General features: G+C 47.1%; 3 protein-coding genes and 1 long non-coding RNA gene across 5 annotated transcripts in view; 1 reads left to right on the forward strand and 3 right to left on the reverse strand.

Moving 5' to 3' along the window:
* Positions 1–533: 533 nt before the first annotated feature.
* LOC117729825 (espin-like protein) lies at positions 534–11312 on the reverse strand. Its single transcript, XM_034531202.1, has 11 exons — positions 11019–11312; positions 10370–10560; positions 9998–10184; positions 9733–9915; positions 9456–9587; positions 4755–4916; positions 4525–4654; positions 4248–4420; positions 3995–4159; positions 2583–3535; positions 534–1679 (listed from the first exon to the last, which is right to left on the reverse strand). The coding sequence occupies exons 1-11, from the start codon at positions 11310–11312 to the stop codon at positions 1148–1150; spliced, it is 3102 nt and encodes a 1033-aa protein (XP_034387093.1). The 3' UTR covers positions 534–1147.
* Positions 11313–11843: 531 nt separating this feature from the next.
* On the reverse strand, positions 11844–16452 carry scly (selenocysteine lyase). Of its 2 annotated transcripts, none has more exons than XM_034530185.1 (13): positions 16371–16452; positions 15575–15673; positions 15329–15438; positions 14721–14821; positions 14418–14595; positions 14209–14336; positions 13965–14120; positions 13774–13880; positions 13648–13684; positions 13400–13483; positions 12607–12706; positions 12365–12440; positions 11844–12261 (listed from the first exon to the last, which is right to left on the reverse strand). In XM_034530185.1, exons 2-13 carry the CDS (start codon positions 15664–15666, stop codon positions 12108–12110), a joined length of 1323 nt encoding a protein of 440 aa, XP_034386076.1. In that variant the 5' UTR covers positions 15667–15673; positions 16371–16452; the 3' UTR covers positions 11844–12107. The 2 variants fall into 2 exon arrangements, with proteins under 2 accessions (XP_034386076.1, XP_034386075.1); XM_034530184.1 differs by lacking the exon at positions 16371–16452 and adding an exon at positions 16140–16360 and having other exon boundaries at positions 11893–12261.
* On the forward strand, positions 15929–22421 carry LOC117729268. The gene is made up of 3 exons (XR_004609350.1): positions 15929–16074; positions 22040–22115; positions 22314–22421. It is a non-coding gene; the product is annotated as an uncharacterized LOC117729268 (long non-coding RNA).
* Positions 18087–24106, reverse strand: part of kif1aa (kinesin family member 1Aa) — a 41701-nt gene continuing 35681 nt past the window's right edge. Inside the window, exons 39-49 of the mRNA XM_034530183.1 lie at positions 23982–24096; positions 23759–23892; positions 23608–23669; positions 23383–23528; positions 22356–22544; positions 22065–22136; positions 21823–21944; positions 21510–21653; positions 21224–21416; positions 21007–21125; positions 18087–20907 (exon numbers count right to left, since the gene is read on the reverse strand). Coding sequence (XP_034386074.1) covers positions 20865–20907; positions 21007–21125; positions 21224–21416; positions 21510–21653; positions 21823–21944; positions 22065–22136; positions 22356–22544; positions 23383–23528; positions 23608–23669; positions 23759–23892; positions 23982–24096 — 1339 coding nt within the window. The 3' untranslated portion in view covers positions 18087–20864. The remainder of the gene's footprint in view (positions 20908–21006; positions 21126–21223; positions 21417–21509; positions 21654–21822; positions 21945–22064; positions 22137–22355; positions 22545–23382; positions 23529–23607; positions 23670–23758; positions 23893–23981; positions 24097–24106) is intronic.

Below are 24106 nucleotides of genomic sequence, written 5' to 3' on the forward strand. Positions count from 1 at the left end.
ACATTTGGAACAGTTTAACTTCTTTGACCCTTCTGATTTGAGCAAAATCCAAAAAAAGGTTTCTTGTCTTGTACTTTTGGCTCAATGTTAGGAAGATATCACATTACTGTAATCCTCTCCCACACCAACAACACACTACATTTCGCGACATGAAATTCTGTACAAATTAAACGATTAAACCAACAGCAAACTCACCGCAAGAGCAGAGAACGGAATAAAGGCTCATCTTTTGTTTCCAGCAACAACAAAGACAATCTGTTTTGTAGCCGAGCGGCTGGTGAGATCAACTCCGAGTGGGCAGCATGGCGAGAAAGCTTTTGCCAAGTCACTGGGACGAGCTGCCTGTCTTTCAGTTATTTTTAGGACCGACGGTGACGCCGTGCTGCAGCCAGATTCCAAACAAGCATGGGACCCACAGCTGCTGTTACGGGCACACAGTATTCTCAACAGGGAGAAATGACGTCGCACCGACTTTGTTTTGGTACGTTACGACAATTAATTCACACGACATCATGAGCTGTGTGCCTATAGAAGTGTGAGGACATGTGCGCTTTGATTAAAAAGACCGTCAAAAGGTCAATAAAGAAAAGATGTCAGTGAAGTCAGTTTTCACAACAAGTACAACATTAATAATCAAGGTCATCCGAACAATCAGGATTGGGCCTCTTCCCATCAAATCAACTCCAGCTCCACTTGTTTTGGGACGATGTTTACTCTCAGGAACACACAAGTTCTAGGCACTCTGGCTTTTGTCATAGGGCTGGGCGTGGTTTCAAATCGGTTGCCAATGTATTCATACCCGAGTATTCAATAGCGGTACCAAAATAACTACTAAATATCTTATATTACTGTTTATAAACATACAAATCATTTGAAAAATTCAAAAACAAAAGTCCAAACCTATGAAACGCATTGAAATAGAATGGGTTAACACAACAAAATACAGTAAAAAAATTAAAATAAAATTAGAATTCACATCAGGCAACATCTGGTCAAATGAAGTAAACATGGCTAAGAGTCTGGCTCAGTGTTCGGTACTTGACAAACAAATGAATAATTCAAACAGTATTTAGATTTGATACCCAGCCCTAATGTAATATAACTACAAACGATACAAAAAGATATATTAAAAAGATGACACAAGCAACTACTCAAAATAAAAAATCTCAGCCTCCTTCTCTTTCCAAAAAGCAAAGCTGCGGTCGATGTATTTGCAGATTTCTTCATTGCTAAAACTGGAAATGTCCGTTCCACCGTGGAGCATGCCCTCGTCCGGCGTAGGCGTCTGCACAATGACCTTGGGGACCTGTCTAACCTCTGGGAGGGTGTGTTTCACCACCTCTACGGGGCTCTCGGTCGGACTCGCAGTGTCGCCAAAGAACTTCACTTTGATGTCCTCGAAGCCGTCCTTCCACTCGCGGTTGCCGGCCTCGATGTCCTGTACGACGGCCCTGTGGAAGTCCCTGACCAGCTCCCAGGGGAAGCTCCCCACGTGGTCGAACACCTCAAAACACAGCAGGTGCCGGATTTTGCGTTCGTCCACGGGAAGCTCCAACTCCAGGATGTGGAAGTAGCCCAGCATGAAGAGATCCAGGGTCAGGTTGTCGTACTCCACCGGCACGCCGCCCAGACGGGGCAGGAACTGCTCCGGGGAGTAGAGGGCCTTCTGCCTGTGGAGCCTGTGGGGGACACGCGACGGTTACTCGAGGTTGTATCGGCACGACAGTCGACAGTAGAGGTCGCATGTTAACCACCAAATACTGCTGCATGACCTCCACGATCCATTGATTGACAGCTCTACAGACCGAAACCAGACCTTCGTGCTGTTCAGTTGAACCTTTTGGAGTTGAGCACCCTGGACGTTCTAGATCATTTTTTATTTGGATCAAACTGAACAAAAAGTTTAGGAATTTAAAGTTGCATTCTTTGACTTTTTGGCCACTTGGGGGCAGAGTAAATGAACAAGCTAAAAAGCTGACTTATTAGCGTGTAAACGTAGCAAACAACATGTTAGCAAACAAGTGCCTCGTAACCCACTCAGCAGACGTGATGCAACATCGGCATCCATTGGAAAAGTGAGTCTGGCTCCTTTAACATTACAGAGACTGATGATATAAACAATATGGTTTAGTGGCGCATTAATACGTTTGTCCTTTCTATAAAAAATGGACTGCACAATCAAACATGTATTCTTTTAAACATTCATCAATTATAGTGGTACTATCTACACCAAATTTGTATAAAAAAAAAAAAATACATTTCATGGGTTGAAAATGGCTCAACAACTCTATTTCATGGTCTCTTTGACTCTAAATGACCATCATTTACTAAATGAACATCACGCTGTATTGAAGAAGACTTGAAACTAGAGATTGAGACCAAAAACTAATGTTTACTGAGGGAATAAATCAAGAGAGGAGTAGAGTCATCTTTTCATAGACCTCTATAAAATCTGACTATTGCAACCGGAGGAGTCGCCTCCTGCTGGTCAGTAGAGAGAATGCAGGTTTTAAGACTCCCACAGCAGAGCTGGAGGGTGCCACCTGGTGAAGATGGAGATAAAAGGTCACGCCGTGCCCTACCTGCGCATCTGTCTGGACGGGACGCTGGAGATCATGCTCCTCCAGTTTCCCAGCATCTTGTTGACAGCACTCCTCTGCTTGAAGAAGTGTCCCAGAGAGCTGTTCATCATCTTGGACTGGGCGCTCTCCACGCTGCTCCTGCGACCCGTCCCGGACTTGTCGCCCGTCTCCAGGCCTCCGCCGCTCATCTTCCTCTCCGCTGCATCCTTGCTCTTCAGGGACACGGTGTAGGCAGATTTCTTCCAGTGGCCCAAGAACAGCACGACTATGCGCTCCTTCCTCAGGCTGGTGGTCTCGAGGACGTCCGCAACGTTTTCATCGTAGTCGATGCCGGCGTCATCGTTCTGGTCGGTTTCCGGGGCCGGCGTCAACACCTTCGGCTCTTTGTCTGACTCCGTGGCCTCGAGCTGCGCGGGAGATCTTAACACCTCCTCCGGCTTATCGGACGAAGGAGAGTTCTGTGTCTCGAAATTGGACTTCAGCGTCCGCACGGACACCCCGAACTGGTGGATCTCATCCTCTATCCTCTCCCTGCGTCCCCTGGTGAAGTTCTGCCGGTCGGGCGTCTGAGAGAACACGGTGATCAGGTCGGTGTTGGGCATCTTGCAGTAGGGCTGGTCCGTCAGGTTGGTCATGAGCAGAGACATGCTCTTCACGATGCCCGAGATGCGGCCGCACCACACGGGCAGGGGGACTTGACTCGAGAGGTTTCGGAACTGCGTGTTGGCGGTGATGTTCACTATGGGGGCCGGCAGGATGTGCCTGAGCTCCTCGGCGAGACGGGCCAGCTCCAGCTCGTAGCCCTCGCAGTTCCTTTGCATGGAGACGTTGGCAATCTGCTGCTCCACATAGATGAGGTCGTCCTCCGTCAGCAGCTCACCAGAGGGCCCCAGGATGGCGTTGTGGGCTTGGGAGAACCTCCAGCTGACTTTGGCATATCTGTTCCCATTTTCCTGTCAGAGGAGAGGCAAACAGTGTGCAGATAAACATGCAGGATGTCATATTTAATCTTTAAAAAAATATATTATATATTTCATGTGGCTGAAGTGCGAGAGTGAAAGAGTAATGATACAGTAAAACTGTAATCCAAACCTCAAAAATATGACATGGCGAGCAATGCGTTTAGTGATTTGTTATATGCAATTAAAAGTAAATGATGATGGAATTTGGATTTGAGTTTTTTTTTTTATTTGAAGTATTAACTATAATAGAGTAGCATCACAAAAGTAGACTACACTTTCCCCTTTTTGGAGCTGAAGTTGTGCTCCGAAGCATTTGTTTTGAAGGGTCCTCACAAATTATCACTGACTTCTTTGGGGGGCCACAATCGACCCATAAATGATCAAAAATGAGCTGCCAATAAATGTCCTTTGTAAATCAACAAGTGCATTCATGGTGTAACCCCGGTTCACCTTCCTCCTCTGGTCCTCCTCGTCCAGCAGCCTGGCCTGCAGCTGTCTCACCATCACTTGCCTCTTCCACTCAGCGATGGGACGGCCTCGCTCGTCGTGGGTGGGCACCAGGTAGTCGATGTCCGACAGGTTGGCCTCCTCAGTGGGCAGGACCACCATGTTGTTCTGCACAGACAGAGTCCGCAGCTTGTTTAAAGCCATGGACAGGGCGCGCTCCATGAAAGGCCGGACGTACAAAGTGAGAAAGCTTTACTGCCTGTCCGGTGAAGACGCCCGACATCGACGATTGTTTCAAGGATTTAATGGACTTCATGTCGCCGAGGAGTTTCCTTCCAGCCAGGAGGTCTGCGCCAGGCAACATCGTCTTGCCGGCAGCGGTGATTATCTCCCTCCCAGCGGCCTTGGACTGACTGAAACCTTTAATAACTGAAATACACATGAGAAGTCTTTAAAGAACACACACACTTGTTTTCCCCTCCCCCTGCACTGAACATTGGCTTCCACTAAGAGAAATGTTCTTTTCATCTCACCAGATGTTGCGATTTGAACCTGCCCTATTCGGCTGCCAGCGGTTCTCTCCGGCCGGGCGGCTGCGGCTAGAGGCGGCGCAGGAGGGGGCTGAGGGTACCTCGCCTGCGGGGCCTCCTTGCTCTCAGGTTGCTAGTTTGGACAACAACAAAAAAGAGGCGGTGATGGACCGCTTTGGGTGCAATCAGGAAATTGTGAAGAACGGTAAAACAATGAGACCTCAGCGGTTTACCTTTAAACTGTCCATGGGTGCGTCACTGCTGGAACTGTCCCTGCATGGGTCACTCAGGCCACCGTAGTAGTCCTCCCTGCTGCACGGCGTCAACACAGCCGGCTTCACCTGCTCCTCCTCTACCGGGGCGGTGACCTCGATGGGCTTCTCTGGGCAGGCTGTCTGCAAACAGGACAGTCACACTAAATACCCTTTCAGACTTCCGAGGACCAAATATTAGGGAATGTGTCCCTTTGTTGGTCAAAATTGTGCCTGAAGAAAACCCTCTCAAAAGTCAACGAAATGACACGACTGAGCTGGAACGTCCTCGCTGGCCAAAGACAGACAGAGAAAACTGACAATCGCTACGGCGACACCGAGTGACAGATGTCTTCTTGTGAATCATGGATCCCCACAACAACAACAACAACAACAGCCACTTCAAAAATGCTTTCCTTACTTTGTGTGCTTCCGTTTCCCTTTTCAACAATAGACCTGTTTGTGTCTTTTCTGTACATTGGACTGATGAGAGAGAGGTTTTACAACACACTTTACTTGATAACAAATTATTCTGGAGTTTTAGTTATACTGTTCTCATTTAATTTAAAAAACGAGGCGAGTGACAAAAAGTGACATTTATTGTTGCCCAGGGGAAAAATAAATGACTATTTACAAAAAGGTATTATGTGTTTGAAGTGGGGGACAGAGAGCGGTTAAGTCTGTGGGAGGAATGAATCAATCACACAATTAGATTTAGGGAAGGATTTGTTTGGGTTGTTTTCTTCAGGTCAGTGTGAACATGTACATAATGCCGGTGAAACAATACGTTAATGCTAAAGAAATATATAACACTTCAAACATACGAGATTGAAAGGAACACTTCCAAACATTTGAAGCCTGAGGACCAGTAAGCAGCCCCGGATAATTGGCAGCGCTTCACACCGCTCTCGGTCGGATGTCGGATGTATGGAAACATTTAGATCCCCCTCCTAATGAACCTGCGTTGTCCTAATGCGCTCCATGCAGAATGCATATCAAATTCAGCTCTCCGAGGACATTATTAGTAACCCAAACATCAAAGGCAGCCATAATAAGGCTGCTGCATGCTGTTGTGCTTTGTGTCCGTGAGGTGGTCCGTGCCATTTCCCCTCACGCGGCACTTTGATGTCCAACAGCACGAAATATGCTGTGACACCGCTCGGGCGGAGGAACTGACTTCCCCGAAGTTGTGCAATCGGTAAATAGATAAACAGGGACGGGGGGGGGGGTGACCCTTCTGGTAACAGTTCAATGTCCTAGCAGCTATGATGAACTGGTCCGCCTGTGTGTGTGTGTGTGTGTGTGTGTTTAATTAGATCCAGTGGCCTGAGAGCATTTGGTTTTCATAAGCACCCCATCACAATTGCCACGCAGATATAGATAGCCGAGCCCTGTTTTGGCCCTGGATCCACTTCCCCTCTATCGAAGAACACAAACAGCCCCATCCCGACCGACCGGGAGCCAAGAGTTAAGAAACAGCGCTCGTCCTCGTTGTCGGGACACGCAGCGCCCCGACATTTCAGAACGCCATGTGTATTTAAAGACATGTCTTGTAGTTCTGGAGTCGCCAAAAACAACCTGCTCCCACATGAAATATTCACGTTCCAGGTGATAAATTGCAATGTGGAATGTATACAGCCGGTGTACATTATACACAGAACACTATAGTGTAAATAGACGTCCACTCGTTCAAAATACTCTCAGGTTCCCTGCATGGAGGTAAATGATCGAGACTGACAGACGCTGTGCTTATGCCAACTTTATCTCTTTTTTTGCATCCGCTGTAGCTGAAGATAAATGACAATATTTGTCTCCTTCATAATGGAACATTGTAACAGCTCCTGGATGAGAAAACACACATTTAATGTGCACGGATCAATGTTTCAAAAGATATATACAAAATCAACAATGACAACATGAAGCGAGAGTGTGAGTCATGCCTAACGTCAGAGAATAGGTCCAACATTGCCAGAACATGTCGTGGCTCTTTCACAGACCTTACCAAACGGTCCCTCCCCTTTACCAGACCAGATGCTTACTCAGACAAACCCTCAAAGGAAAAGGATGGAGGAGTCAAACGAAGCAGAAAGCAGCAATCCAAAGTGCAAAAACTAATAATGAAAATGATCTTCAAACCGACCTAAAACCCTACCGACCTTGACCTTGGACAATCCTCCCAGACCTCACTGCTCAGCGAAACTCCCAAAAGGCGAGCAGGTAACCCGGGGCGATCGCTCCGCGTTGTGGATGCAACACTTTTGTAAGATCACCAACTACTCGCTTGACACCATCGCGAGCATCCCTGCCACTGGCCGAGGCAATAAACAATAAAGTCTGATCGGAGCGTACTGTTAATAATTAAGGGACAGGATAGGATAGCCCGGTAACACCAACGGACGGACAACACCAATGGGCACGAAGGAGCAGCTGGAAAAGAGACATTTTATCCACGCGCGTTCAGGTGCTTTTTTTTTTTTTTTCTCACTTGGGACGATTGTAAGGAGGAGGTTTCATATGTGTGTGTGTGCGTGTTAGTGTGTGTGTGTGTGTGTGTTAGTGTGTGTGTGTGTGTGTGGGGGGGGTCTGAGTGTGAGTGTGGAAACGCTGACAACAAACAGAGTGCTGGGACACATTCTGGGCACACAATTCCCAAATTTCCAACTAACTATTATTTATATTATTGATTTGATTTATTATTATCAGTTTTTTAAAAGTTCAGAAAATGTCCAATCACAATTTCCTGAGTTTTTATATATAAATAAATAAATAAATATATATATATATATATATATATATATATATATATATATATATATATATATATATCAGCTAGAAATTGTACTGCAGGTTTAAAAGTGAAATAAAAGACTACGGAAGAAATTCTGCAGATTCATTTGGAGACCCTAATAAACTGAATTAATGGACACATTTTTTCCAGCTCTACAGCTATTAACCGTGGCATTCCGTACTTTAACAGTTGGATAATGTAGACAGATCTACTGTAGGATATAGATGTTATAGTTCTGTAAAATATCTCCCCATCTGTGTCGCACATGTAAACGTGATGCGGCCGGGCTTCGTGAGATTGAGAAGGAGCAACAGACCTGGTGTGAAAGAGGAGGGGGGGGCTTCAGGAGATCATTATCAAAGATGTTAAATAGTGATCATGTTGATAAGATATTGTATTATTAACACAAATAGAAGTCACTAAAGCATGCGTTTTGCATTTTTTACACTGCAAAAAATACAAACCAAAGCGGAGACCTTGACAAAAACACAGTGATGAATTACACGACGTGCGTTTCCTCGGTCCAAGTGTTCTAAAAATACCGTTCTCAACGACAGTATCTTGGACTCGATCGCTGTGGATGGAGCGCAAAAGCCACGAATGTGCGTGTGTGTGTGTGTGTGTGTGTGTGTGTGTGTGTGTGTGTGTGTGTGTGTGTGTGTGTAGTAAACCTCCGGCCAAGCGCTGTTTATTTGATCGCAGCTGTTCCTGAGATGCAAGATGAGGCCGAGCGCGGTCTGACCCGCTGTGAGCGGTTCCAAGTGGCCAAACACACGCAGCTCAACCCATGTGCCTGCTCAGAAATGAGACGGGGGGACCGACACTTCAGAACCAGTGACCCACAAACCAGAAACAATGGGATTAAAGCACGCCTACACATCTGCGACGCGGCGGGTTCCAAAAGCATAACACAGTCGGCCATCCAAATATTACGAGGGTTTAAAATCAATTAACTGCCGGTTCAGGTTCTCCGTGAGACGACCCCCCTCTATGTGCACGTCGAGCCTCGGCCTGTGTGTCTGATTCATGCGTTGCCAAGAAACCCGATACATCATTCTGTCTGCTCCCATCTTTACACAACATCCAGGGGTGACAATCGGAGCACTTCCAAGGCACTGGAAAAACTAAAAACAAAGAAGGAGAAAGAAACAGAAACATGACACACAATCAAACGTGTTTGATTGTCAGTGACATCCTGCTCTCCGAGTCCGCAGAGGGATAGAGTTGCCGGTTCCAGGCACCAGAACGCTGAAAACGCTGAAACTTAAGCTTCTGGATCTCGTGACGGGCTCAGGCCCCGGGGCCTCCACCTGAGCCGCAGGAGAGGGGTAACTGATAGGCCCTTGGTTGGTGTTGGCGGCGGTGGCGGCGGCTGCGTCCGTGGCTGGCCCCCGCGCTAATTAGCTCCCCATTGTTGAAGGGAGGATTCTCAGCGGCTCCCTGTCATCATCATAATCATCATCATCATCTTCATCATCTTCTTCTTGGCGTTTGAGCGCTGCTCTTCTCTGCTGACTTATTAATGGCCTTTGTTGGTCGGACAGCCTTCGTTACTCTTTGCGTACATCGCTGTGTCGCCTGTGGAGCGGTGGGGAGAAACGAGGACAGGCCGCGGGGCTTTCAGGCCCAACAAGTCTGCTGACAGAGTGGGCTCTCTCTTTCAGCACCGGATCGACTGTCATCACACCTAATTATTGCATCGCTGTTCGAAAGAAAGAAACTAACAATTCAAGATATAAAGAGGCTTCACACAGCAAGCCGACTGGTGATTTGAGCTGAACGCAGGCTGCTTTTTAACTGCCTTGACCCTCTGACACCAGACACAAACAATGTGTTCTCTAAAACAATCATCGGCCATATTAAAAGGTGTGTTTCTGCACCAAACAAAAGCTTACATTCGTCTCCATGGCACAGAGATATCTGGCACATTCATGGTGTCCGTTGTAATCCGCCAAGTCTGCTGCCGTGAAGCCGTCGCTGTCATGATCTGAAGGGTTTGCTTGATTGGCCAACAGGATTTTACAGCACTGAGAGAAGACGAATAGAACAACACGGTGGGAAAAGAAACAATATATTTACAGCTTTATGACAGGAGTTTGGTGTATTTGGACAAAAATAACACAACAAACAAAAACAACTCAGGAAAAGTAGAGAAAGAAGTCTTGTCCAAACCTCCAGCTCTCCGTTCTGTGCAGCGTCGTGAAGTGGGGTCCCTCCCCAGTAATCCTTGATGACCTCTGAACCCTTGCGGAGCAGCCTCTCCAAGATGCAATAGTGCCCTCTGCTGGCAGCAAAGTGCAGAGCAGTGGCTCCATCCCTGTCCTGGCAGGACAGGCTGACATCGGTGCACGTCACCTATTTTGGGGCGAGTGAAGAAGGATGGAAAGGGGACAAAGCAGCACGTGATGACGTCATATGCGGCGTGCTTTATACTGACCAGCCACACCACCACGGCGCGGTGGCCCATGTGAGCGGCCGCGTGCAGGCAGCTCATGCCGTCGTGGGCCCTCAGGTGGACGTCGGCGCCGCAGTCGTTCACCAGGTGCTCCGCAACGTGCAGGTGTCCCTGCTGGCAGGCCAGATAGAGCGGGGTGGCGCCGGTGAAAGTCTGGCGGTCCACACAGCTGCATGCACCCCAACACAGATCAACCACAGGGGAGGGGGTCACGTTAAGTAGCAGCCACCAAATGCATCGCAAATACTACCATAGATTATGCTAAAAAATATGTGCAACGGATTTTATATATATATATATATATATATTTTCCCGACAGGTTTTTAAAAGACTTAATGTGGGCTGTGAACTGACCCTGGAGCCTGTTGAACCAGCAGCTTTAAGCAGGCCAGGTCCCCGTTGGCCGCGGCGTAGTGAGCCGGCACAGCCCCGCAGTTCGTCTCCACCTCGGCCCCTCCTCCGACGGAGAGCAGCCACCTGATGACCTCCGCACAGCCGAACCGGGCGGCCAGGTGGAGGGCAGCGGCGCCGGCGGCGTCCCTGTCCTGGACACGAACAGAGGGGCTTCCTGGAATAGACATGCTTGACTTTCTCGACACGACACGGGGTTCATTCGGGCGTTTGTTTTCCTCTCACCAATTCAGACATTTGGTCCCATTAATAATCAGTGAAGAAACAATTGCGCCTCATGCATCAACAGAGATGCAACTTGACTCTCCTAATAGCCAAGCCCAATGAGTGCTCCCCTGAAGCAGCTGCACCTAATTACGCTTGCTTTATACTACTAATGGGTACCCAGTAAGCCAACGCCACATGATGTAATCAGCTGGTAATACATCTGAAAGGGTATCGTAGTGTACACCTTTTTACAACTACGGTGACCTCGCTCTGGGATCAGTTAGATGACCACCTGACGCCACCGGCACACACACCGGGAGAGGATGTGGCATCTGAGCTCTCCCTCTCTCTTTCTTTTCTGGAGAGATTCAGTGGATAAACTCACCTCAACGTTGCAGCCTCCAAAGTCCACCAGCCACTGCAGCTCCCGGACGTGGCCGGTGGCTGCTGCGTCGTGCGCTGGCGTGGCCCTGTTCGAGGCCCGGGCATCGGCCACCAGCCCCAGCTCGCTCACCAGGAGCTGCAGGCACTCCAGGCGTCCGCACCTCGCCGCGTGGTGCACCGGGCCCGCACCTTGAGCGTCGGCGATCACGGGTGAGAGGTGACCGCAAGACGCCAGCTCCCTGAGGGCCGCGAGGTCCCCCGCTCGCGCAGCCCGGATGGCCCGATGAAGCAACATCCCCCCCGGGGCCGCTACGAGTCGGTTGTGGCACGCCGAGCGGGCTCCCCGGAGCTCTTTGGCTCTCGCCCGGATAGCGTCGCTTTCTCGCTCATTCTCGACTCTCATTCTAGAACAACAACAAATAAAACCCTGTGCGCTCGCACGCCTCTTCCCGAGCCAGGAAAGTGACACCCGAGCAGGCCGCCAGCTGGCCGGCATGGCTGTTGGGGAAGAGGGGGGCCGGTGAGAGAAGGGTAATGAAAGACGGGTGGAGGAGCAGCACTCGTGGCCTCCCCGCTCGCCTTTGTGCGCCGCTGACCGGCTGCCGGCGCACGCGCCGCCGCTTCACTGAAGACGGGGCAGCTGAGGCGGCACGGGAACGTAAGTAACGGGAGAAGTCGGAGCCAGTGCCCGGTGGATGGCGACGAGTGTTATATTGTGCAACTATTTGTTTTAATGGATGATGCATGATTAGGATCGACACACGAGGTTTTATAGCTTTGTGGATTAGAGAGAACATATGAAACGGTTTATATTCATGTTTTATTTCCATAACACTCATACATGCCGCCGCCCCCCCCCCCCCCCCAATTAACTGATTAGCTCCATACATGATGTGATGAAAGCTGAGTCCAGTCATCGCCTCCATAACATCACCCCTCAGGGTACCTTCAAGTTCTTCCCTGTTTATTATTTATCTTACACTTCTTTTCGCATGATCAGCTAAATGTTCCAATAAAATGACGTGTTCATAATTCTACACCCCTGACCTTATCTGACCTACAGGATGACTGTTTATGCACATGGAGGCCATCAGTCCATTTCTTCCAGCTGCCGCACGGTCTCCCTCAGGTCCTCCACAACTGCATCCACGTCGGCCTTGGTAGTCGCCCTGCCCACGCTCAGCCGCAGGGCGCCAGCTGCCACCTCTGAGGGGACGCCACAGCTCAGAAGGATGTGCGAAGGCCTGATAGACAGACGCAGTGCAGAACCAGGGGGGTTATGTGGACTGGGATCAATATGGTGACTGGACAGAAAAGAGTAAGAGGGTGAAAGAGGGACTCTTTTACCTGTTTCCACTGTCTGAGTGGCAGGCGGCACCAACGCTGGCCAACAGCTTCCTACAGTTGGACAATACCCTCCAGCCTAAAGCGGGGGAGACAAAGAGAGAGAGATATTAATCATTCAAAGCCTTTGTGGCTTACAAATAGCCCTGTGCAGGTCATGAACTGCCTCTCACAAACATTGGTGTAGGGTTAAAGGACCGACCAAAACAGACATAGCAGGGAGACGGAAGAAGTAATGACATCACCTTGTAGTGAAGGGCCCAGGATGGACACGTTACATGTGTTCGGGAGGATATCGGAGCCGGGGTAATGGCTGTTGAAGCGGATCTTGTTGTTAAAGACGGCCTGAAAAGGACAACATATTGACGGCACGCTTTTGTTTTTATGTATAAAAACGTCAGAATGATGATAATATCTAATAATTTTTAAAATTAGAAAAGTGCACCCAGCAGAGGTTTAGATCTCCCTCTCCCCTCAGAGATGAAGAAGGGTTGAATCTCCCTCCATTGTTGAGGATAACAAAAACAATGAAGATTTCATATTATGTAATAATCATCTCATATTGAGACCAACTTCAGTGGATCATAACATAGCAGGTGTGTAATTCATCTGCAGGTAAAATGAGACCAAACTCTTCTATGGAGGCCAGTTTTTGAGCAATGATAAAGGCATAAATATGGCCACCTGTAACGGACACGGTAAGGCTAGTTTTTAGCCTTGCTGATTGCCTGAAATGCCTCTTGAAGCAGTTGGTGATCACTTAAGAGGGGTGATGGGTGAGCCGTCAATATAACAGGTTTTTCATGGATTGTGAATCACCTCAACCACGACAGGTCCTTGAGCATACAGTCATAACTGGGCACAAAAGATATCAGGCTGATGGGTCCAGCAGCGAGTGAGATTAGACGTGGACAGACACACACAAGCACATGATCTCCTGGCGCAGATAATAACCTCAATAACTCCAGAAACTGCTAACGTTGCTGTTGACAAATATCACAGACACAACATCATCTCCCAAGACAAAATCAAACTTACCTTCAGTCGTTCCTCCAAGTAAAGTTTGGTACTTTGCATACAACTCTCATAATCTGGCAGATTAGAGGTCACCAGCTCTGCAGCCTAACACACACAATAAATCAATACGTGCATTATTACATCAACAAAATACATAAAAATAAAACTAATTTAGAGTCAAACATTATTCAGCGGAAGCTTCTAGAGAACTGTTCTAAAACTGAACTAAAGTGAATTCCAGTCACACGCATACGGAGTAGGAAACATACCTTCCCCAGACCAGCGATCATTGCTGTGTTTTCTGTGCTGTATTCAGAAAGACAGAAAATAGATCTTTGCCATTGCTTCACGCAGATGTATTGATTTATTGATCTCTCCTCAAGTCAGACCGTTACCCTGGTCTGAAGTTTCTCTCCTGTCCTCCTCCGAACAGCATGGGATACAGTGGTGTTCTCGTTCCCGGGCCGTTCACAAACAAAGCACCGACCCGAGGCCCGTAGAACTGGAAGTGCCACAAGACCGTTCAATAACATGTCGCCCTTTTCTCGATGCCAAACCAAGATACTTCATCCGACGGGTGCCTGACCTTGTGTCCCACGACGGTGAGGTAATCCACCCCCAGCTCACAGGCGTCGACTCTGATCTTCCCCAGAGCCTGAGCGGCATCGGTGTGGAGCAGGACCCTGAGCCGCTCCTGCTGCTTGTTGAGACATTTTATTCTCTGGGAGATCTCCGGGATCGGCTGGCGGGACAAAGGAGTTTCAGCACATTTTTAAATCACATTCACAATACATTTAAGGATTTATCAGCTGATGCAACTGTCTGCTTACCATGATGACTCCGGTCTCATTGTTGGCCAGCATGATGGAGACGAGACAAGTGTTGGGACGCAGCGCAGCAATGACGTCCTCCACCTCCACGCGGGCTGTCATCTTTGACACGGGCACATATGTCACGTCTGTGACAAACACACAGTCAAGAACGCAGCGTAGAGACGCCACTTTGGGACTCGTTGCTCAAACGAAGCGCGCTCTCCTACCTGCCTTGCCCTCTTTCTGTAGGTGCTCAGCAACTAGTTTGACCGAGTCGTGCTCCACATTGGAGGTGATGATGTGAGGAAGGCCACCGCTTCCATTCCGGTGTCCCTCGCGCTGCCCTGCAGCCCTGCTGCTTCTCCTGAAGTGCTCTACAGCCGTGTGCAGCACCATGTTATTGGCCTGGAGGAAGACGTGTTTGCTATGAACCACACCTGCGTGCGTGCGTGCGTGACATTACAATTCTGCACAAATCATATTCCAGCATTACACAAAACGAGAGCAAAACAAAAAAGAGTCCCACCTACCTCTGTTCCACCTGACGTGAAAATGATGTCTTCTGCTTTGCCTCCAACCATTCTCGCCACATTCTCTCTGGACTGATTTATTGTTGCTTTGGCTTTAGCGCCTACGAATAAAATTGATTTAGCACCTTTTTATTGGTTGAGATACAACATTAATGCTGGGGTGCTGAGAAGGAATCATTAGCTCATTAAAGAAATTGCTACACACACACGACTGTGGGGCAACTGTGGCTCAGTGGTGAGCAGGGTCGTCCTTCAATCAGAGGATCATGTCGATGTGTCCTTGGGCAAGACACTGTAGCTGTGCCTACGGTGTGTGAATGTTAGTTACTGATGATGGACAGGTGGAACCGTAGCTCCTCCCATCAGTGTGTGAATGTTAGTTACTGCTGATGGACAGGTGGAACCTTAGCTCCTCCCATCAGTGTGTGAATGTGAGTTACTGATGATGGACAGGTGGAACCTTAGCTCCTCCCATCAGTGTGTGAATGATGTCATGTAGTGTTAAAGCACTTTGAAAACCGCTATACAAGTAAAGGTTCATTTACACACGCACACTTCATTTCCAAATCCAACAATAAGTTTGGTGAGTTGGTTTAAGTATTCTTCACCTGCTATATAATTGCTACTCGGGTTTCCCCAGGCATCCTGAAGGGCTTCAGAAATGGCCTGGATCACTTCTGGTTCCAGAGGAGTGGTGGCATTGTAGTCCATGTAGATCCTACATCACATTTTAGACAGAAATCGTTCTCATTTCATGTACTCAGTTGAGCCGACACGCATTCACAAAACATCATCATCATCCGATCAATCTCCTCGTGCCTTCCACTGCCGACAACAAATCAAAACCTGCCCACCTGTCTAGATTCATTTCTGAGTAATGTTGAAAGGAAGGGCCACTGCAGGTACGACCCATTGCCGAGCTGACGTCATCAGATTGCTTGGCCATAACACTCCTAGGGAGAGACCAAACATTTAGCAGGATGTCTTTGCAGATTTATTAGTCAGGCAATATTTCCAGTGCGTTCTTTTAATCAAACGCTATACAACTCGTTTGCGGCGAAACGCCTATTTACATTCCTCCACTTTTAAATCAGTTGGGGTTGCATTTATTTATTCATTTGCAGTGTTTTGACAGAAGTAGTGCCCCCGTGAGAGTGGAACTGAAGCTCGACTCGTGTCGGGGTCTGTACACTCAACTTCCGCTCAGTTATCACACCACGTGGTGTGCGATGTAACGCCATCTGGGTGTCTCTAAAACAGGGGTCAATTACACCTTTGGAGCCAACATTAATGACGTCACCATAACCAGACGCTGTGCCGTCATTCCGCTGTCGGTCCGCAGCGGACGTGACAGGTAACGTTACTACTTCAGCGAAGGTACCCGGTACGGGTCGCTTCCTTAGTACCAACGGTGCTTACGGTTAATGGGAAACGAGCTACATCAAAGCAACCCGCCTGCTCCGTGGCCATTGTCTGCACTTCTGGGGATACGTTTAGCCAGCTAATGCCACTTTACTGCTAGTTAGCTGCAGCTAGCTTGTGCTGCTAACGCTAACTGGTGTTTGACAGCAGGGGTACATTTCACTATTATCGTGCTCTCAAGAGGAGTCGGGGGCGCGCTCCTTCGTGCGTGTCGGCTGCGTGGCTAACCTTGGGAAGTGACGTGAAGGCGTCCTGGAGGTTTCTAGTCGCTGTCAATCATTCGCTAGCTAACAGTTAGCTGTGGGCGAGCGAGGCGGGGCGAGGCGGGGTTGCCGGATGTCTTAAAGGGAAAGCTGCGCTGAAATGAGTCGGGGACCCGTCAGAGAACGGCCCATTGATTCAGTTCAACGTTTAAATGAGTGATTTAAACGTTGTCTTTTTATTATTATTTTTTCCGTAGCTTTACTTTTTTGTAATGCCGTAAAAAATAGATATAAAGTCTATTCAAGTAGATGAATATTTAAAATAATAAGACACAGGCAATGTGAAACTGTCCCAAAACTCTGGGTTCTGCTCCATTGCAACACGGTCGCATGGCGTGTTCTCGAAAAGCGTCAGAAACGTTGACTTTTCCGTTTGTTTACTTGTGTCCTGTACAGAAGGAGTCCGTGACTGTGTTGTTTGTTTGTGTCCTGTACAGAAGGAGTCTGTGACTTTGTGTTGTTTGTTTGTTTACTTGGGTCCTGTACAGAAGAGTCTGTGACTGTGTTGTTTGTTTGTTTGTGTCCTGTACAGAGGAGTCTGTGACTTTGTGTTGTTTGTATACTTGTGTCCTGTACAGGAGTCCGTGACTTTGTTTGTTTACTTGTGTCCTGTACAGAAGAGGAGTCTGTGACTTCGTGTTGCATAATGTCCATGTTTATTTCATATGACAATGTGTTTAGTGTACACAAACATTTGTACAGAAGGAGTCTGTGACTGTGTTGTTTGTTTACTTGTGTCCTGTACAGAAGGAGTCCGTGACTGTGTTGTTTGTTTGTGTCCTGTACAGAAGGAGTCTGTGACTTCGTGTTGTTGTTTGTTTACTTGTGTCCTGTACAGAAGGAGTCTGTGACTTCGTGTTGTTGTTTGTTTACTTGTGTCCTGTACAGAAGGAGTACGTGACTGTTGTTTGTTTGTGTCCTGTACAGAAGAGGAGTCTGTGACTTCGTGTTGTTGTTTACTTGTGTCCTGTACAGAAGAGTCTGTGACTGTGTTGTTGTTTGTTTGTGTCCTGTACAGAAGAGGAGTCTGTGACTTTGTGTTGTTGTTTGTTTGTTTACTTGGGTCCTGTACAGAAGAGTCTGTGACTGTGTTGTTGTTTGTTTGTTTACTTGTGTCCTGTACAGGAGTCCGTGACTGTTTGTTTGTTTGTTTACTTGTGTCCTGTACAGAAGGAGTCTGTGACTGTGTTGCTGTTTGTTTGTTTACTTGTGTCCTGTACAGAAGAGGAGTCTGTGACTTCGTGTTGTTGTTTGTTTGTTTACTTGTGTCCTGTACAGAGGAGTCTGTGACTTTGTGTTGTTTGTTTACTTGTGTCCTGTACAGGAGTCTGTGACTGTGTTGTTGTTTTTGTTTGTTTACTTGTGTCCTGTACAGGAGTCTGTGACTGTGTTGTTGTTTTTGTTTGTTTACTTGTGTCCTGTACAGAGGAGTCTGTGACTTTGTGTTGTTTGTTTACTTGTGTCCTGTACAGGAGTCTGTGACTGTGTTGTTGTTTTTGTTTGTTTACTTGTGTCCTGTACAGAAGGAGTCTGTGACTGTGTTGTTTGTTTACTTGTGTCCTGTACAGGAGTCTGTGACTGTGTTGTTGTTTTTGTTTGTTTACTTGTGTCCTGTACAGAGGAGTCTGTGACTTTGTGTTGTTTGTTTACTTGTGTCCTGTACAGAAGAGGAGTCTGTGACTTCGTGTTGCATAATGTCCATGTTTATTTCATATATGACAATGTGTTTAGTGTACACAAACATTTGACGCTAAACTCTCAACACTCAGAGACACTGACTGAACTACTGCCCATTGAAGATTTTGTAAATGGGTGCAACTTTATAATACACTGTTCACAGCAATCATGTTTATATACAATGCAAAATCATTTGAAGACGGGGGAAAAAATAAATGTACAGGTGAAAATAGAAATAAAAAACGTGAGTGTTCCTTTAAAAGGCGGGAAGAGAGGGAATAGAAAAAGTAGATTGTGTGAAGCTTGTCAGAGCATGATGGTGACGTGGATATTGAACAAGAATACAAGTGAGACGGTGAGGTTACCTACAGCATTACTCTACAAGATGCAATGCCCAACAGGGCCGCAGTGAACCAAGCCCACTCACACATTATTACAGCTAGTCACACAACCTCCACTTGGTTCCCCGACAGTAACCTACCCAACAATCAATAAGTAACCAGACCGTGGAAACAAACAAAACAAGTCAACATAACCAGTCCAGCAGTTTTAGGTCCGTCCCCCCTCCCCCCAATATCAATTCTGTGTACATTCTGTGTGATTTCTTTTTGTGTGATTTCTACCAAGACAACTTGGCTTGGCTCAAATGTGACGCACATAAAGAAAAGGCCCAATGAAAACACACAGGGGGTTAATGTGAGCCGAGATCAGACTGGCTCACGTTGTAAGAGGACACAAGTCAGACCGTGTCACGTACAGCAGGCCATTCCCTCAATGGCGGTGGGCTTTGTTAATGTCTTTAGTGTGTTCTGTAACGCACGTGTGACTGTTGGATTAGCCACCACACGTGGAACACGTTTTTAAGAAAGGTCAGCCTCAGGAATGATGGTATTGTATGGAGTACTACCTCAATACAAGCATCGATATGCTGTTACAATGGAGCGCTTTTAAAAACAGCCTGACGCTGTGAGATGTTGTGCGAGTGCGTAAAGTGACGCACACTACTGTCGGTGCGCATGCGCTCGAGGCTGGCTGACCTGAGGCACGCGCGTCAATCAAACTTCACACAACTCGCAAGCCGTCACTTTATTTTGAAGTCGGATTCATAATCAAATGAAAAGCAATTTGAAAATGCATTGTCGCACTTTTCATCCAAAATGAGATGAAGGGATTCATTTTTTTAAAGACCAGGAGTACATTGATTTCTTTTCTCTCCCATTCAAAACATGATTGTTGAACCTGAAATACGTTAAAGTAGTTGTTACTGTATGGACATGAAGTATACTCTATATACTGATGATTGCCATGTTAGATACGTACCATGAACATAAATGATACCGTTGTTTGTCTGAATATGTAAGTGATGACGAGGATGAAGAGCAGGAAAGTGGTGTGATATGATCTGCAGACACTTCCAGAACAGTAATAGAGCAGCATGAAGTATGTAGTTTGAGTAAGGGGTGCGGAGGCTTACTGTACAGTATGATTGAAAAAAGAGAGGCACTACATTTAATCAATATACACATCATTCAGAAAACCAGTTCCTTATTCTGTACTGTGAGGAACAGTTTATACTTTAGATCATTTCACAAGGTAGCTTTGTGCAGCTGAGATGGTCAGACCACCGTAATATCTTCCACCTCACAACTTGGTGACCTTTTCAGATGTGTATCCGTTGGGTCAAAGGTCAGGTGGGACTATCCTAAGGGGGATATTGTCGTTCAAGTAATCTTCAGCACAAAGAAAGGGGCCAATCATAAACTGTTAAATAGCGTTAACTGCATGGAGACAGAGTTGTTTTACTCATAACATTTAAGGAACTCATATTAAAAAGTGCGGTGTGCCGAAATTGCACGGTACTACTACTTTAGAAATATAAATGTCTTTGTAAATAAATACATGCAGAAATAAATAATAAAGCTGTTAAATATCTAAATATATCACATTTTAAAACAAATCAAATTCAGGTAGAGAATGAGATCAACTTGGGAGGATTAATGGTGATGACGTGTGTTACTCATTGTGTGAATGTAGATGCCCTTGGTGCTCCTACGAGTAGCTAAAACGACATGGACCAATCAAAATGCCACGAGAACGATGATGATATGCCATTCCCTTGCCAGGCGGTGCGCTAACGTCTCTAAGAAGTTTTAAGATTCAAGTACCATAAAGAAAAGAGAATGATTCTACAGAGTTACACTCAACTGTGTTTTTTTTTTTTCTTCTTCTGTTTTAGCGTGTACTTTCTAGCTGTACGTTGTCTGCACACCAGTTTAGACACTGTGTATACACAGTTGAGAGGAATCGCCATGATTTCTTTTACTGATGCAAATGGAGCAACGTGATCCTCGCTGACGTGGCAGCTGTAGGTAAAAATAGATGTCACTGCATTGTTTTTAAGGAGTAAATGTATAAGGCTCGATGTGTCACTGACAACAACTACAGTACATTACCATACGTATGTGATCTGAGATAAGAAACTGTTGCTACGCCCGTCGTTTGTCTCCGACCGTGCAGCTATGAATAAACTCCGGTACAGTACAGTGCCAGCTTTTTGAAGCGCTTCTTCTGCCTACGAGACTCACGACGCAGCAAAGGCCTGACATGAAATGGGCTCTTCAGGTGCCGAGCACACTAGTGATAAACCCGAGAACATACAGGGGAGAGATGGTTGTTGGTGACTGTGGTGGGGGGAAGGGAGAGGGGGCTCAGCACAAGGGGAGGAACACAGATCTATGTACATCTCAAGTTCAGCCTTCTCTCATGAGATTCGAGTCTTGTTTCACATCCTCATCTGTCCGGCTCGCCTTCTCGACAGCTTCGACCTGAGAGGCAGAGAAGGAGATGTATTTGTACCAAAGATGCATTTTTCCACTTAGAAGTTTGTGTTTACTTTGACCTCTTGACGTATTTGTTTTTTTAACCTGATAGTTCCAGCAAGGAGGGGATTAAACGCATACAGCCAGTCATGCATCTCCTTGTCATTGGTGGCTTGTAGCAATATTCCACGATGTTCGGTACAGACGGCAAATGTGTACGGCGTCTGGTGAAAGAGCCAAGAAAAAAAGCTTGATATACCATACATGAGGTTTTTTTATTAATAGCAGATCAGAAAGAGGGAGTTTTTGGTGAGTCACCAACCTTCAGCATTGCCTGCTGGTCCTCGCTGTACTCCACCTGGGCAGAGGAGAGGTTGAGGATGGCCCGCTCCACCGAGTCTCTCTCCGCGTTGTAGATGTAGACGTACGGCCGCCGCACCACGACGTAGCGCTTCACCCACCCGTTGGTGTGCGGCTCCAAGAAATGCAAGTAACCCTTCTTCGACACAATGGGGCTGCCAAAATAAGAGGCCAAACGTCACCGCGTGTGAAACCAAGAAGGATGTCTCCACAGCACTAAGTGATGGGAGTCACTGGGGCAGGCTCACCTCACTCTAATCTCCTGGATGTCAGGGAAGAATCTGCGGATGCGTGGTTTGGTTTCAGAGGCTCCGTTGATGGACTTCTTGGCCTCTGGGTCCTGCTGCGCGTCAGGACTGGGGCTGACGGCACGAGAGCGAGGCATCGGGGGTCTGCGTTACAGAAACAAGACGTCTATGACAGCAGCTAGCCTCACCGCATGCAGTCACATCTCCATCCTTACAGCACCGTGCTGTCACACAACAGAACATTTTAGTCTTGGCTACCAAGGATGCCAATTGCTAAGCAAACATAATCATCCAAATGCATCTCGGCACTGACCTGAGTTCAGCGTCCCCATAGCAACCCTCAACCAGCGAAGGGCATGTTGACGACGGTGTGATTGTGTTGAGAGCGGAGATCGAAACAGAGTCTCTTAGCATTGTGACGGACATCTCCGAAATCTGGAACACACATAAACGCATAGAGGCACGCTCGCTCAACTGTGAGGAACCAATCAACGGACATTCAATCAGGTTTTCTTTCTCTTCATGTGTAGGTTTGAAATGGAGGTTGAGCACTACCTTGCTCTCACTGGCGCTGACGCACACGTGGCTGTACTCTCGGTTGAAGGAGTGAGTGAGCAGACGCAAACACTGTGTACGAAAAAAAGGAGCTTCATATGTATTCTAGTCAGATACAAGCAGAGTCACGTCACTTCTGTAATATCATAAAAAGGCTCTCTGACTGTGTCCATTTGACATATACATTGAGGTATATTCAGCAAAGACTTGACAGATTAAAGACAAACAACAATTAAGACTCTGCTTCAGTCCAACAGGAGACTCAGTGTCCGGTCAGTGGTGATGGCTGACCTTCGCAGCGAGCTCCCTCTGCCGCTCAGTGGTGATTTCAGAGCTGGAGCTGACCTCCTGCTCGACCTCGGGGGGCTGGAGAGACTCGCTCAGCTCCTCGGTGACGCAGGACTGCAGCGCCTCCTGGCCCATCAGCATGGTGGACTCCAGCTTCTCCCTCAGGAGAAGGTAATGCTTGGTCTTCTCCACCTGAGAGACAAATCACATCAACATCGTTGACAATGTCCCTTGTGAAACTTAAAGAAAGTTGTCTGCAAGCAACTTTTGAAAATTGCAGAGGAAAACTGTTTATTTGACAAATTACAGTCTGGTTTCCATCAGATGCACAGCTGCTTTCAATACCATAAATCATAATATTATACTATATGGTTTGAGGAAGTGGGTTGGGAAATCTGGTACTGTATGACTCTTGAATAGTTTTCATCCTGCTCTTCTAATCGTAACGTATTTGTATGCATTGCTGACACTAAGGGGTCCCTAAGGGATGTATCCTGGGTCCTACCTTGTTTTCCCTTTACGTGCTACCTAATCCATCAGTTTGTCTCTTATCACCGCCACACCAATCATATCTGGTTTTATGCATTTGTGAAACCTTGGCTACATTACATACTTGTTTTAGGACATTTAATTAATGTCTATTAGTTTTCTGCAGTTACTGCACTTGGGCTGCCTGGCTTTGAACTCCAAGCAGAGTTTAGGAAACGTATGATGTTCTTAGCTGAGCTTTAAAAAACATCTTATGTGAGATATTCAGTCTTGTTATTTTAATTAAGAAAGCATTGCAAACTGTAGCACAATTTAAATTTGTTTAACGGTATTTAAGTAAGATTATACAATTATCTTACATACTTTGGACTTTTCCTTAAATAACCTTACATGTTGTTCTTTTAAATGGTGTGCTATATTCACATCATATATATGAAGTCACAACATCTTTCTTGACCTAAAACCATAAAGAAGCCGGTAACAGCAGCATAACCACAGCTAGTCGCTTGTGCTATAAAAGAAAAGTAACTAATGCCCTCACGTCTTGGAGGAGGCTGAGTTTCTCCAGCTCCCACTGATGGTCCAGAATGAGGCTGTCACTACGGGGCCTCCACCCGGCCAGGTTCTCCTCCCCACGGACGTAGGCCACGGAGGTGTCCAGCACTCGCCTGCGTCTCCTCTGCATACCTGGAGGCGTTAGGTGCAGGGTTAAAAAGGTCGCAGAGGCGAGCTCAACACAAAATGGCGACTTTGTCCCAACTCTCACCTGGGCTTCCTGCATCTGCCAGGTTACACAGGCTGACCTCATAAACTCCAGTTACACGGTTTCTAGGAGAAGAGAAAGACGGAGCTCTTAATCAACATGGAGCACGCAGGAGGTGCACAATATGTTCCATGGTCTGAAGTTTTGAACTCACCCATCTGCCGCTCTCAGGCTTCCAGTTCCAAAAAGGTTTCGGATAGAGCGCGTGGCCGAGAGCTTTGTGTCTCGAGAGTAAAACACCATGCAGATATCTTTGGTTATGATTGCGGGCTGGGTGCAGTTCTCCATCTGCAAGGAATGTGAGAGAAGGCACTTGTGACATTGATCCTCTGGAGTAATTCACACATCACTCGTGAACGCAAGGCACTGTGCTGTACCTCCAAGTAGGCCGAGAGGGTCATGTAGATCTTCTCCCCGTAAGGAGTGACTCGGTTTAGTAGCAGCGAGTTGTGCATGGAGCTATCCCAGGCCGCCTCGAAGCGGTAGAAAGTCCTGAGGTGGT

The sequence above is a fragment of the Cyclopterus lumpus genome, chromosome 4 (assembly GCF_009769545.1).
Source record: "Cyclopterus lumpus isolate fCycLum1 chromosome 4, fCycLum1.pri, whole genome shotgun sequence".
NCBI classification, from domain to species: Eukaryota; Metazoa; Chordata; class Actinopteri; order Perciformes; family Cyclopteridae; genus Cyclopterus; species Cyclopterus lumpus.

Excerpts from the sequence above, each read along its gene's own strand:
- LOC117729825 (XM_034531202.1), bottom strand. The coding sequence starts at position 11,312 with ATGTTGCTTCATCGGGCCATCCGGGCTGCGCGAGCGGGGGACCTCGCG. Across the intron at positions 10,185-10,369 it reads CTGGTTCAACAGGCTCCAGG|CTGTGTGGACCGCCAGACTT; the intron begins GTCAGTTCACAG and ends GGGTGCATGCAG. Across the intron at positions 9,588-9,732 it reads CACAGAACGGAGAGCTGGAG|TGCTGTAAAATCCTGTTGGC; the intron begins GTTTGGACAAGA and ends GTCTTCTCTCAG.
- scly (XM_034530185.1), bottom strand. The coding sequence starts at position 15,666 with ATGGCCAAGCAATCTGATGACGTCAGCTCGGCAATGGGTCGTACCTGC. Across the intron at positions 13,484-13,647 it reads TGATCGCTGGTCTGGGGAAG|GCTGCAGAGCTGGTGACCTC; the intron begins GTATGTTTCCTA and ends TGTGTGTGTTAG. Across the intron at positions 12,707-13,399 it reads ACTTGGAGGAACGACTGAAG|GCCGTCTTTAACAACAAGAT; the intron begins GTAAGTTTGATT and ends TGTCCTTTTCAG.